The sequence below is a fragment of the Microtus pennsylvanicus genome, chromosome 4, assembly GCF_037038515.1.
Source record: "Microtus pennsylvanicus isolate mMicPen1 chromosome 4, mMicPen1.hap1, whole genome shotgun sequence".
In the NCBI taxonomy this organism is placed as follows: domain Eukaryota; kingdom Metazoa; phylum Chordata; class Mammalia; order Rodentia; family Cricetidae; genus Microtus; species Microtus pennsylvanicus.
Window position 1 is genome coordinate 20,792,088 of NC_134582.1, and position 15,183 is coordinate 20,807,270.

The following is a 15,183-nucleotide window of genomic DNA, read 5'->3' on the forward strand; positions in this document are numbered from 1 at the left end:
GTGAAGTTTCCCCTCTCTTGCGGTCCCCCCCCCACACCCAACAGCAAGAGCCTGAAACAGCACCTTCCCAGCTGCTGCTGTTCTGTCAGAAAGGGGCGGCCCAGCAGGGAGCTCGGGCAGCTGACTGAGGCAGCAAACACACTCACAGCTATGCCGCTGTAAATCTGACCCATCACACTCACAGGGAAATGCTTTCCCAACTACCACAAGCACTAGGTCTCTCTCCTATTGACGCCAGGGAGCCTGCACGAAGCACAGGCACTCAAAGGTATGTCCTCCACCTCCCCGCCACACCAAAGAACAAGTAAACCAGAGCTCGGCTGCGGGGCGAACCTTCTCAAGCATCAAATGTTCTGTTTCTGTTATGATATCACTACACTGCCACGAGGGAATGCAAAGTAATAAAATGTACTATAAATACGATTACACACCCTACGGAATTCGTGTCCCTTTAATGGGAAATAATTAGACCATGATCTACAAGTAACAAAATAGCCAAGGGAAGGCACAGGGGGCACAACACGGCACTGCCAGCTGTGAGCCTGGTCCAGCTCTTACTACTTACTATAAACATTCTGCATTTAAAGGGGTGTGTGTGCCACATATAATATGATCACCAGAAACAGCAGTTAACAGAGAAAAGAAACCCAGCTGGAGAAAACAAATCTCTCTCATAACTCCCCCCCCACAGAGAGAGAGAGAGAGAGAGAGAGAGAGAGAGAGAGAGAGAGAGAGAGAGAGCTGAAGAGCAGTGTATGTGGGCTTAGTAGTAATTTAACTTAAAAACATACAGAAGAAAGGCCTGGAGCTGTTTTCCTGGGAGAACACATCAGGATTACCACAGTTGGGTCACAGACCTAAAAATCTTGCCGTCTGCAATGGGCCAGGAAAAAAAAAATCTAAGAACTAAAAGTGAATGCCCAAAGGAGATCCATAATGAACATGGAAATACTCTCTGCATTTTAAATATACTCTTTCCTATAATCCAGAAACACCAGTTCCTTAACAAAGAGATTTGTTTAGGTGGGACTTAAAAAAAAAAGCCAGGAGGGGAAAGAGTGAGAAAAACTTATTTAAAATCGACAAAGCATGTCTTTGTTAACTGCTCTGGAGCAGAGGGTGTGGTGGATTAACCCCGTGTTTACACACACGAACTTGTTTCCTAAATGCACAGAGTTCTGAATGGCAAAAATAAGCTCTGTGAGACTTAGAGTCTAGTCTGCTCGATGCCAGAACTTCCAAGTAGACTCCAGTCACGTATTGTGTGGGCTGGATTAACAGGCAACAAAGGGGAAAGGCCACCACCAGCACTGGCAATCTATGCATGGTAGCTGTGCCAGCAGACAGCTCGGGGTAAGACAAAGCAGGACATATAAAATAGGACCACTCAGTTTTTAAAGTACTCTGTAGTCAGAGCCTCCTTTTGGTTTGGAAATTCCTTTCTTACCCACGGCAAGGTCATGCAACTGCAAGCATTATTTTAGAGCATACAAATGGGGAATACAAAGACTTTCTAAACAGGAAATCTCTTTTAGTAGGAGAGCACCAATAGGCACTTTCTCTTCAAGTCTGACCATTGTTTCATTTTAAAACGATTATCCTCCTAAAATCAGAGGTAAGTATCCGTCTATGGAGGCCCTGTCCCTGCAGACTTACTGCTTGCGTTATTTCAATGAATGTCACCAGTTCAGTTACCAGCTCTTGCTAGATCAGAGTATGAGAGGCAGGAACTACACTGAGCAATTCACACAAGAGTTACTCAGTGCCCCTAGCGATCACTCCCGCAAGCCACGTACCATGTCAACAAAGCCACCATGATCCATATTTATAACTGGAAAGATGCTGGGCTAGGAGGTACAATCTGTTAGCTTTCCATTTGGGAGACTAAAGCCAAGCGCGTCAGATTATATCCGCCCACAAATTCTTTATTAAGGGTAGAGGTTCTGGCTATTCCCCAGTGTAAGTTGACATTGAGATGCCCAGGTGCTGGACCCCGTGTGCCCCCTGATCAGCATTTAATCATATTCGGACTCTGAAGCAGAGCTGTTTCATCCTTAATAACAGCGGAGCGTGGAACCTTGTCTCAAGAATCCTCTTGATGATACTTTCTGTCAACCTCAAGCTAGTCTACAATGTGTGGAGTCTCAATTGAATTCTGTAGAAAGATGAGGTCACGAACACACATTCCTTTTAGGCAGGGCAGTAAACAGGAGTATAATCAATCAAGCGCCCTGAATTTTATTCCCACTTCTCAGGGTGCTTTCAAGACTTACACATAACTTGATCATGTTCATTTTTCAAAGCTGGGACATGAGGCCCATGGGAATTTGATGTAAACATTCTAGTTACTTAGGAGAACGCTAGGCTAGCATGATGTCTCAGTTGATAGAGGCCCTTGTCATGCAGTCACCTGTGTCCCTGGAACGTACAGAAAAGTGGAAGGAGGGAACCAACTCTACAAAGCTGTCCTCTGGTCATCATACATGCGCTTTATATTCTATGTCAATTACACATATATTATAAATCTATATATAAAATGTTTGCTGTATCAGTTATCTTCGAGCATGTATTTGGGATTCCTTATTTTGCTTTTGGTGGGTTTCTTATTTTTACTGAATAGGGAATGGAGCCTCACATATGCCAGGCAAGAAATCTGCCACAGAGCCACACCTCCAGCTCTTATGCTCGTCCTTTGAAATGACTTTCTAAGGTTTTTTTCTAAGGTATCACTGTTTGACTTCAACAGTAAAGGAGATTTGCTTTAACTATACACTGTGAATTAGACTTTTGCTTCCTCAGAGACAATCGCCATAGAGTTGTCCGTGAACTCACTGTGGCATGCTAAGCCTGAGGAACATTTTAAATGGCCACAAGCCTTGGTTACAGGATTGATGACATTCTCACAGATGCACCTTCGCATCTGAGTTTCCTACATAAAGCATAATGAGGCCTTTGGGATGAGCCTCATAGTCATAGGTGACTTTTATCAATATTAACTATAAAAAATATACATACCCAAATAAAATTTCTGTCCTAGCAACACACAAATATTTGCCAGTATTGAGAGCTTGAACAGTGAGACCAAAAACAGTTTTTTGGAGGCATGTGCACTGCTGTGAATGACCTGGAAGATCTTAAAGATACCATTCGAAAAAAATCAGTTTTTAGAAAAAGAAAGCAAAACTCAAAACCAAGGACTTACCAATCTGTTCTCATCAAATACTTCAAACAGGAGCCTATGATTAGATGGATTTACCTAAAAGGGACAGAAACTATATTTAAATATCAACAGGTATCATTTTAAATTTGATCTAAGAGACAGGAAGAATCAAGAATCACACTGGACTCTACTGTATAATAATGACTGGCCTGCATTTCTGCTATTATTCTACCCCAAATATCTAGGCAATATCTACCAGAAAAAGGCAGTATCTTTATTGTTGTTTCTTAATAGTCTTAAAGGAGCTCCAATCTCTTCTACAAAGCTACCCTCGTATCTGCAGATCAAGGCCTTATGCTCATTGGCCTAATGAAGGTAATGATGAACATGCAAACAGCTATATGCCATTGTGCCCCACCTCCAACTATTATTTTCTGAACTACTAACACTTTATGGTTTCATTTTACTCTCCCAACAACTCAACAGTGTGTAACTATCACTTCATTTTCACATAGAAATCACTGAGCCCAAGTGGGTGGTGAAGCAATTAACCCAGGAGCACACAAGACAGTATACTGAGCAATCAGGACTTGCCCTGGGTTAGGGCAAAGTCACAGCCCTGAGAGTTGTCAGTGTTTGTTTGTTTCTTTCTCTTTACCCCAGCTCACCCAAATAACCTGTGTTTCATCATGTGGACTCAGGTGCCACTGACTACCTTACCAATCCTGCCGGACACGGTATCAGGTATTGCTACTGACACACTCGCCTATCGATCAGGGAAGAAAAGCGGACATGGAACGGACTTCTCCAGGAGACTGTGAATGTTTGGTGTCCTCAAGTTCTCAAAGTGAGTGGCAACGGCAGGCATGTGAGTTGGGCCTAATGCTAGGCTTGGGCTCCCCGTGGAACATGGGATGAAATTATATTTGGTTGTAGCACAGAGAGCTCATGTGCTCAACTTGAGCTCCTGGCCCCGTGTCTGCAGACAGCTTTGCAACAGAACAAGCAGATGGATGGATGGCTGTTCATCAACTCTGCCAAAGGCTGCACACCTATCAGAAATGCATCAATAGTCTACAGTAGAGATGGGCATGCAATAGGCATTTGTTAAGAAACGGTGCGGGGAATAAAGCAAAGATCTTAAAAAAAAAAAAGAAAAAGAGAAACAAATATGCCTATAGGTAAGACTTATAGACAAAGCTTTATATATAATAAAATTCATACAATGTGGTTCAAATGGAAGGAGAGTAAATGATTTAGCTCCCCAAGAAAGTGCTTGTTGTATCTGAGCACTAATAAAGATCTAGTAACACTTCTCAGCCATCAACAGCTTTTCAGCCCTTCCCCAACTTATCTAAACTGTATCTGGTAGAGGCTGAACATGGGATCTACCAAGTGTTAAAACCTCAGAGCCATGTTTCAGCTTTGAACATAACAGAAAACAGATGCAGGGAAAGTCATCCAAGTTTGCAGCACAGAAAATCCTACCACGGCTGAAAGAAGCCAGGGCTGTGTGCCTGGCTCTTAGCATGCAGTCACTAGAAGGCCTAAGCTGGAGCAGTTTGGAGGTGAGTCTTTCTTAGCATCCCGGGTGTACAGACAACTCAAATTTTCAATTTTAAAGGGAAACCCTTCTTCTCTTCCAATTAAATGGCTGAGGGGCTTGATGCTTCCAAATATTTGCTAGCAAACACCAGCAAGCACCGGTCTCCATCAATCCACAGAATCCCCTTCAGAATCCAGCTGTTCTAAACAAGGGGTGCTGGAGGCTGAGGAAACGTTCTTCTAATCGGTGGTATTGAATGTAATTGTACACATTAGATCTCTGAATTAGAAATCTTTCCCTTCTACCCTGAACATAACTGGTAATTTTCTGTCTTTTGTGGGGAGGCAGTGCTGGAGCTCAAACCCAGGGTCTCCAGAATGCTAGGGAAGCACTCTGCCACTGAGCTACCCCGTTCCTCATCACTGGTAATTAGTGATGCTTCCTTTTAATTACCTCTCTACTCTGGATGCAGTTCATAATCCGCATCACATAGAAATCATTCGGCTACTGTTTTAAATTGCACTGTCTTTTTGCCTTTCTTTTCCTTCAAGTTTTATTTTTTAAAGGTTGCAAAACAAACAAGCTCAGAACTGGAATTAACTGGAACCCAAAGTCTTACTTTTATATTTAAATATTATATTTAAAGAAAAGTTTGATCTGAAAAACAGAACATGATATCTTGACAACCTTTTCTATCTCTCCTCTACAAATGAAACCTTCACAGATTTTCAAAATTTGGGACATATCCTGAGTCTACCGAACCCAAACATTTCCTGTCTTAAGAGAAATTTCTTACTTTTAAAATGCTATCTAGTTTTTTTTCCATGAGTCTATTTTGATATATCAATCTAGGTATGAATAATATTACTACAAAATGAAAGAAAAACTTACTCTAAAATAAAACTCTTCGTTCCACTTCGGGTTCAGCGTCTGGAAGAGAGAGAATTCTGTGATCTTCAGCTGTGCTGGAGCTGTTACTAATACAACACAAGCTTTTCATATTTGTGCAAACAATTTCCTCATAAAAGCGATTTTCAAAATGGCAATAAAAGCAACATTTAGTCAATTATCTGAGACTATTCTATAAACCCAAATTGGATGGGGGAGAGACTATATTTATGAAAGTCATGACTCATGACTATGAAACCATAAATTGCACAAGCTCACCCGAAGGAAAAATGCTGGGACTTACCGACAAAGAGCCACGAGAAACAAAAGTCCCCTTTAGAGAATGACATTAAAAAGGATTTACTCTGTCAAGAAGGACGTACACTTTGTTGATTCCCCTCTACCTGCTACAAGTGTGTGTTGACAGAGGAGAGGCTGAAGGTTCTCATTATTTACATCATCGTCGATATTTGAAGAATATTTTCACAGAGAACAATATTGAGGAGATTTTAACACATGCACACACACTATAAAGAAAACTGTATTTTTTCTTTTCCCTAAAGCAATCATTTAAAAGATATCCTTTGATCCCCTTCATTCACATATCATTCACCTTAACTACGCATCCTGCAAGAACATAGCAACGATATTCTCGTGTTGAGCTTGAACTAAACAGTCTTCTAATTTAACATGAAGTACTTTCTATGAAGGAACACATATATACACATCACACACAACCAACACACATCACTCATACAACACAGATTTGTACAGGCATAAAAGTCAGAAACACAACCTGTAAAAACAACCTATAAAATTCTGAAAATGAAAAGTTGTTCGCCAACCTATTTACCTTTTAACAGGGGAAAGAGAAATACCCAGCTTACTAAACCACACATGCAGAACAGCACTGTGGCAATGATCAGCTGACATCGATTAAAAAATAACAACCCCCAACTCCAGAGAACTCCCACCCTAAATGACCGCACTTTGGGGGTATGAACAGAACTGAGATGGAACTGGGGGTGGCGAATGCTCCCCTTCAGAACTGGAAGACAGCTACATGGAACGAAACAGATGGTGTTGCCAGGCAGGCCAGGGACAAAAGGAAACCACAAAGCAAAAGGAGCAGGGACACAGGTAGAGGAAGCGTGAGCTCTCCCACAAGCACCGCACAGTCCAGCACCACACAGCACAACACAGCAATACTAACCAGGAACCAGGCCGCGAGAATGGAGACACTCCCTCCAGCTGGAGAAGGGAGGGAGAAGCAGGGCTGCCACTCCTAAAGAAAGACATTGTAATACCATAGTCACTGGCACGGGTCCTTGGCTCTAGCCCAGCAGGGGACCAGGCCCCCTGACTGCAGTTCTGACTAGAGACCCCAGCTTCAGTGGGAACAGAACAAGTGCCAGTGCCTAACACTGGGAACAATGGCCTCCCTCCTCATAGGCGGCCTCCCACTAATCTCTACACTGGCTTTGTTTGCAAACAGGTTTCACTGCTGGTTTTCAATGCCAGGTGAAGGACACTGTTTCCTACACAAAATGACCTGATTGTGCCGTAGATCTTAAGTGTCTCCATAGCAGCAGGAAAGATACAATCTTTTTAAAACAATCATGGAATCAGAAAACATTTCATAGAAAACGATGTGTGTGTGTGTGTGTGTGTGTGTGTGTGTGTGTGTGTGTGTGTAGGGGAGGATAATAATAACTCAAACAACTCCAAAACACAAATATAGTATTCTTGGTAGAAAACATGAAACTTTAACAAAGCCCCATCCCCATCCTTGCCCAAGATATACAGATGTAGTATCCCTATATTTTTTATATATAAACAAAAACGTAGAGGTGAGTAATTTAGACATTATTATTATTATTATCATCATCATTATTATTATTATGCAGGGATCTTAGTCAATAAGATGCTTGCTGTGAAAGTATGCAGGGCTAAGTGGGAGTCCCAGCACCCATGTAAGCAGTGGGCGGAGCAGTTTACAGCACCTGTCATGCCAACACCCAGTGTGGCAGAGATAGCAGGTAGGGGAACCTGGGACTTGCTGGCCTGCTTATCTACTCAAGCCAGAGAATTCTGGTTTAGTGACAGACCCTGCCTCAAAATAGAGGGGATGAATGATTAAGCAAGACACTTGATATTTGCCTCTGGCCTCCGCACATACATGCTTATTTCTCCTTCCACATGAATATGCACAACACACACACACACACACAACAGGAAAAGACACACACATGTATAATTTTACTATTAACACATCCTGTGTATTTCTGCTTCTTCAAGAACCAGTTATTTCACAAATCAACCATTCCTCTTTTGCCTGCCAAGTCCACCATCCATTTCATTAAATAAACTTCATGAAAACTATTAGGTTAACCAGAATAATTTGTTTGGTTATATGTGTTGTAAGGAAAAAAAAACTTTATAGAGATAACTCAGGTAAAACATGGAAAAGTTTTGGACCATGGGCGATTTTTAGACGTAATACTAGAGTCACTTAAAATAAAAATATTGCTATCTTATTTTTAAAACATAAATTTCTACAGAGCCAAAAATACAAAATGTAATTGGGTTAAATTATGACTTATATGAATTTAATAAAAGTTAGCCAACCTACCTTTTTAATTGTCTTTGTTTGAACCAAAGCAAGTTCTCTATTCTCATCCGCTACATACAATGACAGCTTCACATATGGGTCACTGCAAGGAAATAGCTCAGGTTTAATGGTACTATACTTTTTTCATTAAAAACAAACAAGCAAACAAAAGCAGCAAAATGGAATGAAACTGTAAACACCAGGTGATGCCCCAGCTAATATTTAAGTCCCTACACTAAGCAGCATATTTTGATAAATGTTCCTGCCAAATAGGCCAAATTAAAAAACACAGAAACACACACACACAAAAAAAAACAGTGTTCTAACTTTAAAGATGATCTTTCCAATAATCAACTCAAAATAATTAAAGCTGTCATCACTTTCAGACTTTTGACAGATTTTTGGACCGATTATTAGGATTAATGTAATAATAATATTATTATTTTCAGAGAGATTATTAGTTTATTTGCTTCCACAAATAAACACATATCAAGAAAACCTAAGTTTACAACCCATTCATATTCTCATTTCTGTCATGTGGGTAAATTATTTTTTTTCTAGTGGAGATAAAACTATGATTATTCACCCAAATCATGACAGATAAAATAAACCAACATCTCAGAACTAAACATTGGAGCCTAGGAAATTCAATGGTTATCCAAAGACAGATACTGGAAAAAAAAATCTAAATTAAATTTTCCGTTTTCTGACTACAAGTCCTTGCACATATTTCACAGTCTTTACCTCGAGAAGCTGCATCCTCCAGCAAGGGAAGTATTGAAAAGTGTAAACTAATGTAGACCACCTACTTAGAGTGCCAACCCACTCAGATTCTCTAGTGTTTCTAACCCAAATGCCCCAAGTTACCCAGGTTTTCATTCTTGAAAAATTGGGGTGGGGACAGTCAGATGGCTCAGCTGGTAAAGAACCTGCCTTGTAAGTCTAAAGGACCCAAGTTCAATTCCTGGTACCCACATAAAAGTGGAAGGAGAGAGATGACTCCACAAGGTTATCTTTTAATCTCCACACAAATGGCTCCACATCACACACACACACACACACACACACACACACCATGGAAAAATAACCTGTATGCAGGGATTTCTTATCTGTTACTCTCCAGAATCCAGAAAACACAAAAGGTTTCTTACATATTCACCTTCCTGGTTTTACTTATCTAATTACCTATACCTGCTAATTTATTTCTATCACTCTACTGTGCCAGTTTCAAGCCAAACTGAGAGATATGTTATTCAGTTGGCCAGAGTCATATACTAATCAAACCCCAGAACTTATAAGAAGTTTGAGGTCTGAGGATGGAAAGAGAGACCATCTTAGAGATGACACCCCCCGCAACACACACAACAGAAAGAGTTATCCTTAAGTGGCTATCCCAACAGCAATTAAACCTTATTTTAAAAATTCCAAAGTATTCTCAAAGATTACAGAAAATGCTTCAAAATGCTGAGAGTACATTAATTCTATATGGTATCTTCAACAACAAGGGTATGTCATAAACCCTTCATGACAGGCTTGCAGCAAGGCTATAGTCAAGAGAGACAGTACATAAATTACAGGCCGGGAGATGCTTCAGTGGGTGAAGTGCTTGCTGTGCAAGCATGAGGGCCTGAATTCAGATCCCTAGAACCCAGTGAAAGTTGAGTGTGGAGGCACATCCGGGTGGCAGAGATAGGCCTTTCTCAGCTCACTGGCCAGCCAGCATAACCAAATCATCATCCGCATCTTCCTGATAATAACAGTATGTATTATTAATACTATTAATAGTATTATATCATAATACTAATAATAAAAAAGCAAGAAGCAATTGAGGAAGACAATGTGATCCTCTGGTCCCTATACGCACCTGAAGGGGGTAATTGAATCCACAAACCCGCCCACATTCACTCACACATACACCTTCTACTCCCTACATACACAAAACCAAAGGTCTGTAAAATATTAGTATACAGAAAAAGTTATTTGCCAATCTTACCTTTGTTCATAAATAGAGAGCTTGCCTTGGAGAAGGAACATTTAATTAGATAAATCCACTTTTTACCAAGACACAGCATCAGAAAGACAGCCGCCAAGAGCCAGCACCCACCCCCTGCACAGGGCCCCAAGAACACCTTCCCTTGGAGGCCTCTGATCTGCAGCGTGGGTCAAATTTGCCTTTTTGGTCAGTACTGTTCCTTAGTCTTAGTCTATCAGACTCTGAGAGGGATTGCTGGACCCCATGGCTGAAGCCAAACTCAGCCTGAAGAGAGAACCCACAAGTTAACATTTCTAGAAAATTCCCAGCTGCAGAGTTACCTGGTGCAGGAACCACACTTGAAAAACCAGTGTTCTAAGTGGTATCTGAAAAGAACATTTTCCAGCAGGAGACTTTATTTCCTTTCTTGTCTAGCCACCGGTCTACTGCTTTGAAAGCTCCTGATGCCTGCACTCAGTCTTGAGAACAGGCTTCTGGTGTAGTGGATGAGGCAGTGCAAACCCTCACAGGTAACCCCACACACTCCACAGAATACCATAAACTGCTGTGTTTTCAGATTTTACATCCCTCTGCCATTACAGCTGGCTACTATGTAACTAACCACAACGAGGACGCAGCTAAGCCTCACCTTAATAGAACATCTGTTCTTCCCCTGGTGATTTATTCACCTTGGGTTATCTTCCCTGACTGGTGGGTGGGGTCTCTGATCTTGGGACAGTGTCTTCCAGCTGCAATGAGGAAGGTATGCCTGTGCGCGTACTGACTGAAGTGCTCGAGGTATGACAGACCCTATGAAATATTGACTGAGGAACTTCCGGGTGCACGATTCAGCCTTAAGGGAGCCAAAGGCCAAGGGGCTGGAGCAGGCTAAAGGTCAGTGTGGTACAAGTCCAAGGCTGGGGAAAACAATAACTAGTCTAGCTGACTCGGGCAGCCCTTCCCATTCTGCTGGGGCTTAACCACGCTCAACGTCGGGCTACTCACGAATGAGGTAGGATGGCGATTCCTAACTCACAGTGCAATAGACTGAACATCACTACTGGTCAGCACAGTGCCCAACAGTACATATGCCCCTGACGCAACAGCTGCTCTCTTAGGAGAGATTTGGGGTTTTCTGGATGCTTCTATTTCCCACGTGTGCTGATTGTTGACCGGGTTGATGCTGATTTGCCACATACTTTGCACTGGGTGTGCCAACCACAACTTGATAGGTATTCCACGCTTCCTTGTTATTCATTCCCACAGGCACCTGGGTAAGATGCTCACAGTAGCCATCGTATTCAAATCAGCCCAGTCCTGGTTCCTAGTTTACAGCTCTGGTGACTAAGCACAGCTCAGGGCTAGCATTAACAGAAATCTGTAAGAAGCTCAGGCCACAAATTGTAGGCCCCTGGAAAAGGAGTGAGAGTCTGCACATCTTTGAAACAGTTAAACATTCCTTCCCCAGGAGAAGCTTTCTATTTCACTGACAAAAAGCCAACTATAACCTCCCTCCTTTTAGCCCCTTTTAAGGAGCCAAGAAATTGGTGCTAGAATTCAAGCCATCTCCTATTTCCTGTGAGTGTATTCCATGCCACGTGAGGAGTAAGCCCCAGACTCCGCGGGCCCTGTCCCTGCTCCACCTGCTTGGATATCATTCGTGTACAAAAGAAGGTAAAAATCACTTTACAGATGTGAGTCACACAAGGGGCTACAGAAAATCAATGCTAGCCGACAGGGATGCAGAAACAGAAAGCAGAGCCACCAGGAACTGTCAAATGTCACTGAAAAGTAGCCCTGTTCACTCATGAGAGGGCATATCAGAGACCTTGCTCGCAGTCCATTCTGATTTTTTCAAACTTCCCAGAGAAAGGGTTTTTTCAACAGCCATCTTCCTCAAGCTCAACATGGAGCCGAGCGCTGGGAATTCTGGGCCTCTACACTAAGAGAGACCAGCTCTTGAGCCTATGTGTTGTTGATGGCGTCGAGGAGAGGGCCTCTGGATCTGTACAGACCTCAACTGGATTTAAATAATTAAGAGATGCGAATCTTTCTTGGGGTCTCATTTTCCAACACCCCCCCCCCCCATCACCAGAGGCAAAGATCCTGTTCATGAGATCACTCTTCACGGAGAGGTGGACATTGGCCTGTCTGGTTTTCCCTGTTACTCAATCCTCCAGGACACTCTGGACAAGGACCTTGAGTCATAGCACGTCGCTGGTGGGGTATTACCTGACCAGCTCCACTCACTCGCGGCAAGCCGCATTCTTTCCTACCTGTATTTACTTGTTTTTATTAGAATAAATAATCCTGACTGAGAACCACATATTTTCCAGGGGGCAGGGCAGGCAGGGGCTGACTTTAATGGGCCACATATTCAAGGCAAATTACATCCAGAGTGGAAGACAGGTTTCCAAGTAACTGAAGAGGTCTCTCCTACCGAGGCTGAACATCAGAAACTTGAAAATGGTCCACACTCTGAAGGAAGTTATCATTCCTCTTTGGGAAAGGAAGGTTGTGGATGCTGCAGTGGACACTTGTAGGAAAAGTATGACTTTGTTCCCTACCAACACAGCACAGAGGCCTAATGACTACAGCACACGGCATGCCATGTTTACTTTGACTGCCTGGCACACTATGACTTACCCATCCCAGATGGCGTCACCGAAAAGCCCCTTTCTTGTTCTTTCCCACGTCTACTCTCAGGGTTACACACTTATTTAGAGCCTCAATAAAGAAATCACACTTATAGAAACACTTCAGAGTAAGGGGAAATACCTAGAAAGTGTGACAATAAATAAAACCCACAAACGCATGCAACAACTCAAGCTTTTTATAACAGATTATGTAAGCCTGAAGAAAGTTAACACATTGTTAGATGGAAACATTTCAACGCTCTGCCTCCAGAAGGACAAGTTATTGCAAGTTCCCTGGAGAAGAGCATGGCAGGAGTAGCCAGTGCATCCGAAGAGCTGATGGATGCCCTTTGACTCTTATTTACCCCTGGTGACTGACCCCACGGGCACTGCGATGTCAGATACCCCACATGCTCATCAAAGCTTCACATAGAATAAGAAAATATTAGAAGCCCACTCTACCCAATTAGGGAAACAAATAAATTATGCTATAAACAGGGAACCAGATTATAAGCAATTAAAATCATATTTTCAAAGATACTTTAAAATAAAAGAAAATATGACATATAACATTAAGGATTAAGCATGATCTAAAAATGTGCGTTAAATTTATAAAATATACAAGTAACTGAGAAAAAAACTAACAAAAATGTCAAGAATCATATGCTTTAGATACTAGGCATGTGATTTATATTTATCTCTTTCCTTATGGCTGTTTTTGTTGTTTGCTGTTTCCCCAAATTTTCTGTTGTGAACAAGTATCACTTTTACAAGTGCAAAAAATGTCGTGACAATGCCAATTACAGCTGGACATATGGTTCAGCTCAGATATACGCCAGTGACCAGAGACCTCAATGTCCAAACAGCCCCTCACATTGCTTTTAAACCTAGAAAACGACCTTAAATGCACGGCCATGAGGGACTTTTAAAGAATGCTGTACACATGCCAGCCCTCGGGTCTGAACAAGCAGAGGTGAGGTATATATTGAAATTTGTCACTGTCGCTAATACAGGCAGTACGTGACTCTTATACGTGATTTTAACAAGTATGAGAAGAGTGGATTAGATTACAGTTACATTCATTCCCACGTTGTTCCAAAGCAGATGTAAAGGGACGTGAAAACTTTACGTCTTGGGTATAAACTGTGAAGCTACCCTCAATACACCTTTTGAAACAAAACTTGGGGCACAATTGTGTTGTTTGGAGCAAGTAGTGATTTAGTGCATTGAAGACTCTTCTTAGTCACTGTCTGGGAATCCCTGGCTGAGACTGTCTCCCTCCCTATAAGCAATCTTGCCACTTGCAATCAGTCACTTGGGGTCCCACACCTGGGTCATGGAAACTCCTGAGCACGAGAAGCCCCCTGCACATGTGGCTGTCTATCAAAGGCACAGACACTGCTCATTCCACTTGTCGGGACATCAGGTGGCTTGAGAGAATATCAGTGGTAGGAGAGCTCGGTAGGGGGCAACTCGCTCAAGACCGATATCTGTTTGTCTTCTGCACAATCAACACTGTCCAGGAATGCAGCTGAAAGAGAAAACTGCCCCTGGGTGTTGCTGGAATATGCACCTCTTTGTCAAAGGAAATGGGAGTGCTGCGGCCACCTCTACCAGCATTCTCCTGTAAGTAGAATTTCATTTTGCTGTTGTTGCTAAGAATGTTTCCAATACGTGAATGGAGTTAACGAGAGAAAACTAATCATGAGGCCACAGAGACAGAAGCTTAGATGTTTTTGGAGATTATTCCAAAGAGACTCCGAATGTCCAGTATGTACAAAAGGCTGTGGTGGACACCAAGGTGGAGGAAGGGAGTCAGGGTAAGCAGAAGCAGATGCTGTCCCCTTCCTAGAAGCCAGAGTGAACGAGATACTCACATACAAGCACACACATACATACTGAGCCCACAGGAAAAAGTTACAAACACAAACGCATGCGTGAGTATGCAGAGGCACACACCATCACTAATCCACTTTCAAAAAGCATGATTCTAGCATGCCTAATCCATGGATGAAGAGAAGAAATGGGGGGCAAGATTCTGAACTTTGTTCTACTTCCCAAACCCACATTTTGCCCAGTACCCATCTGAGGGTGCAATTCTATCTCCTACAGCACCCCAAAAAGCCAAAGATTAAAACACAGCTTCTTGGAGAAGACTGGGTTACAATTATCTGTAACTCCAGTTCCAGAGGATTTGATGCTGTCCTCTGACTTCTGCGGGCATTGCACACACGTGGGGCACAGACATGGATGCAACACACGTATGCATGTAAAGTAAAAATAAATCTTTGAAACAAAGAAAACCAAAAAGATTTTAAAAAGCTGGAGACAATTATAGGCAGTGCAAATACACACACTTATATTAAATAC

The 15,183-nt window shown here is 42.2% G+C and overlaps 1 protein-coding gene across 9 annotated transcripts in view; it reads right to left on the reverse strand.

The window, feature by feature from the left end:
• Positions 1 to 15,183, reverse strand: part of Nedd4l (NEDD4 like E3 ubiquitin protein ligase) — a 315,839-nt gene that overhangs the window by 132,545 nt on the left and 168,111 nt on the right. For all 9 annotated transcript variants that reach the window (XM_075968476.1, XM_075968470.1, XM_075968469.1 and 6 more), the window contains 3 exons: positions 8,227 to 8,308; positions 5,598 to 5,636; positions 3,203 to 3,256 (listed from right to left, as the gene is read on the reverse strand). In XM_075968476.1, the coding sequence (XP_075824591.1) occupies positions 3,203 to 3,256; positions 5,598 to 5,636; positions 8,227 to 8,308 (175 nt within the window). The remainder of the gene's footprint in view (positions 1 to 3,202; positions 3,257 to 5,597; positions 5,637 to 8,226; positions 8,309 to 15,183) is intronic.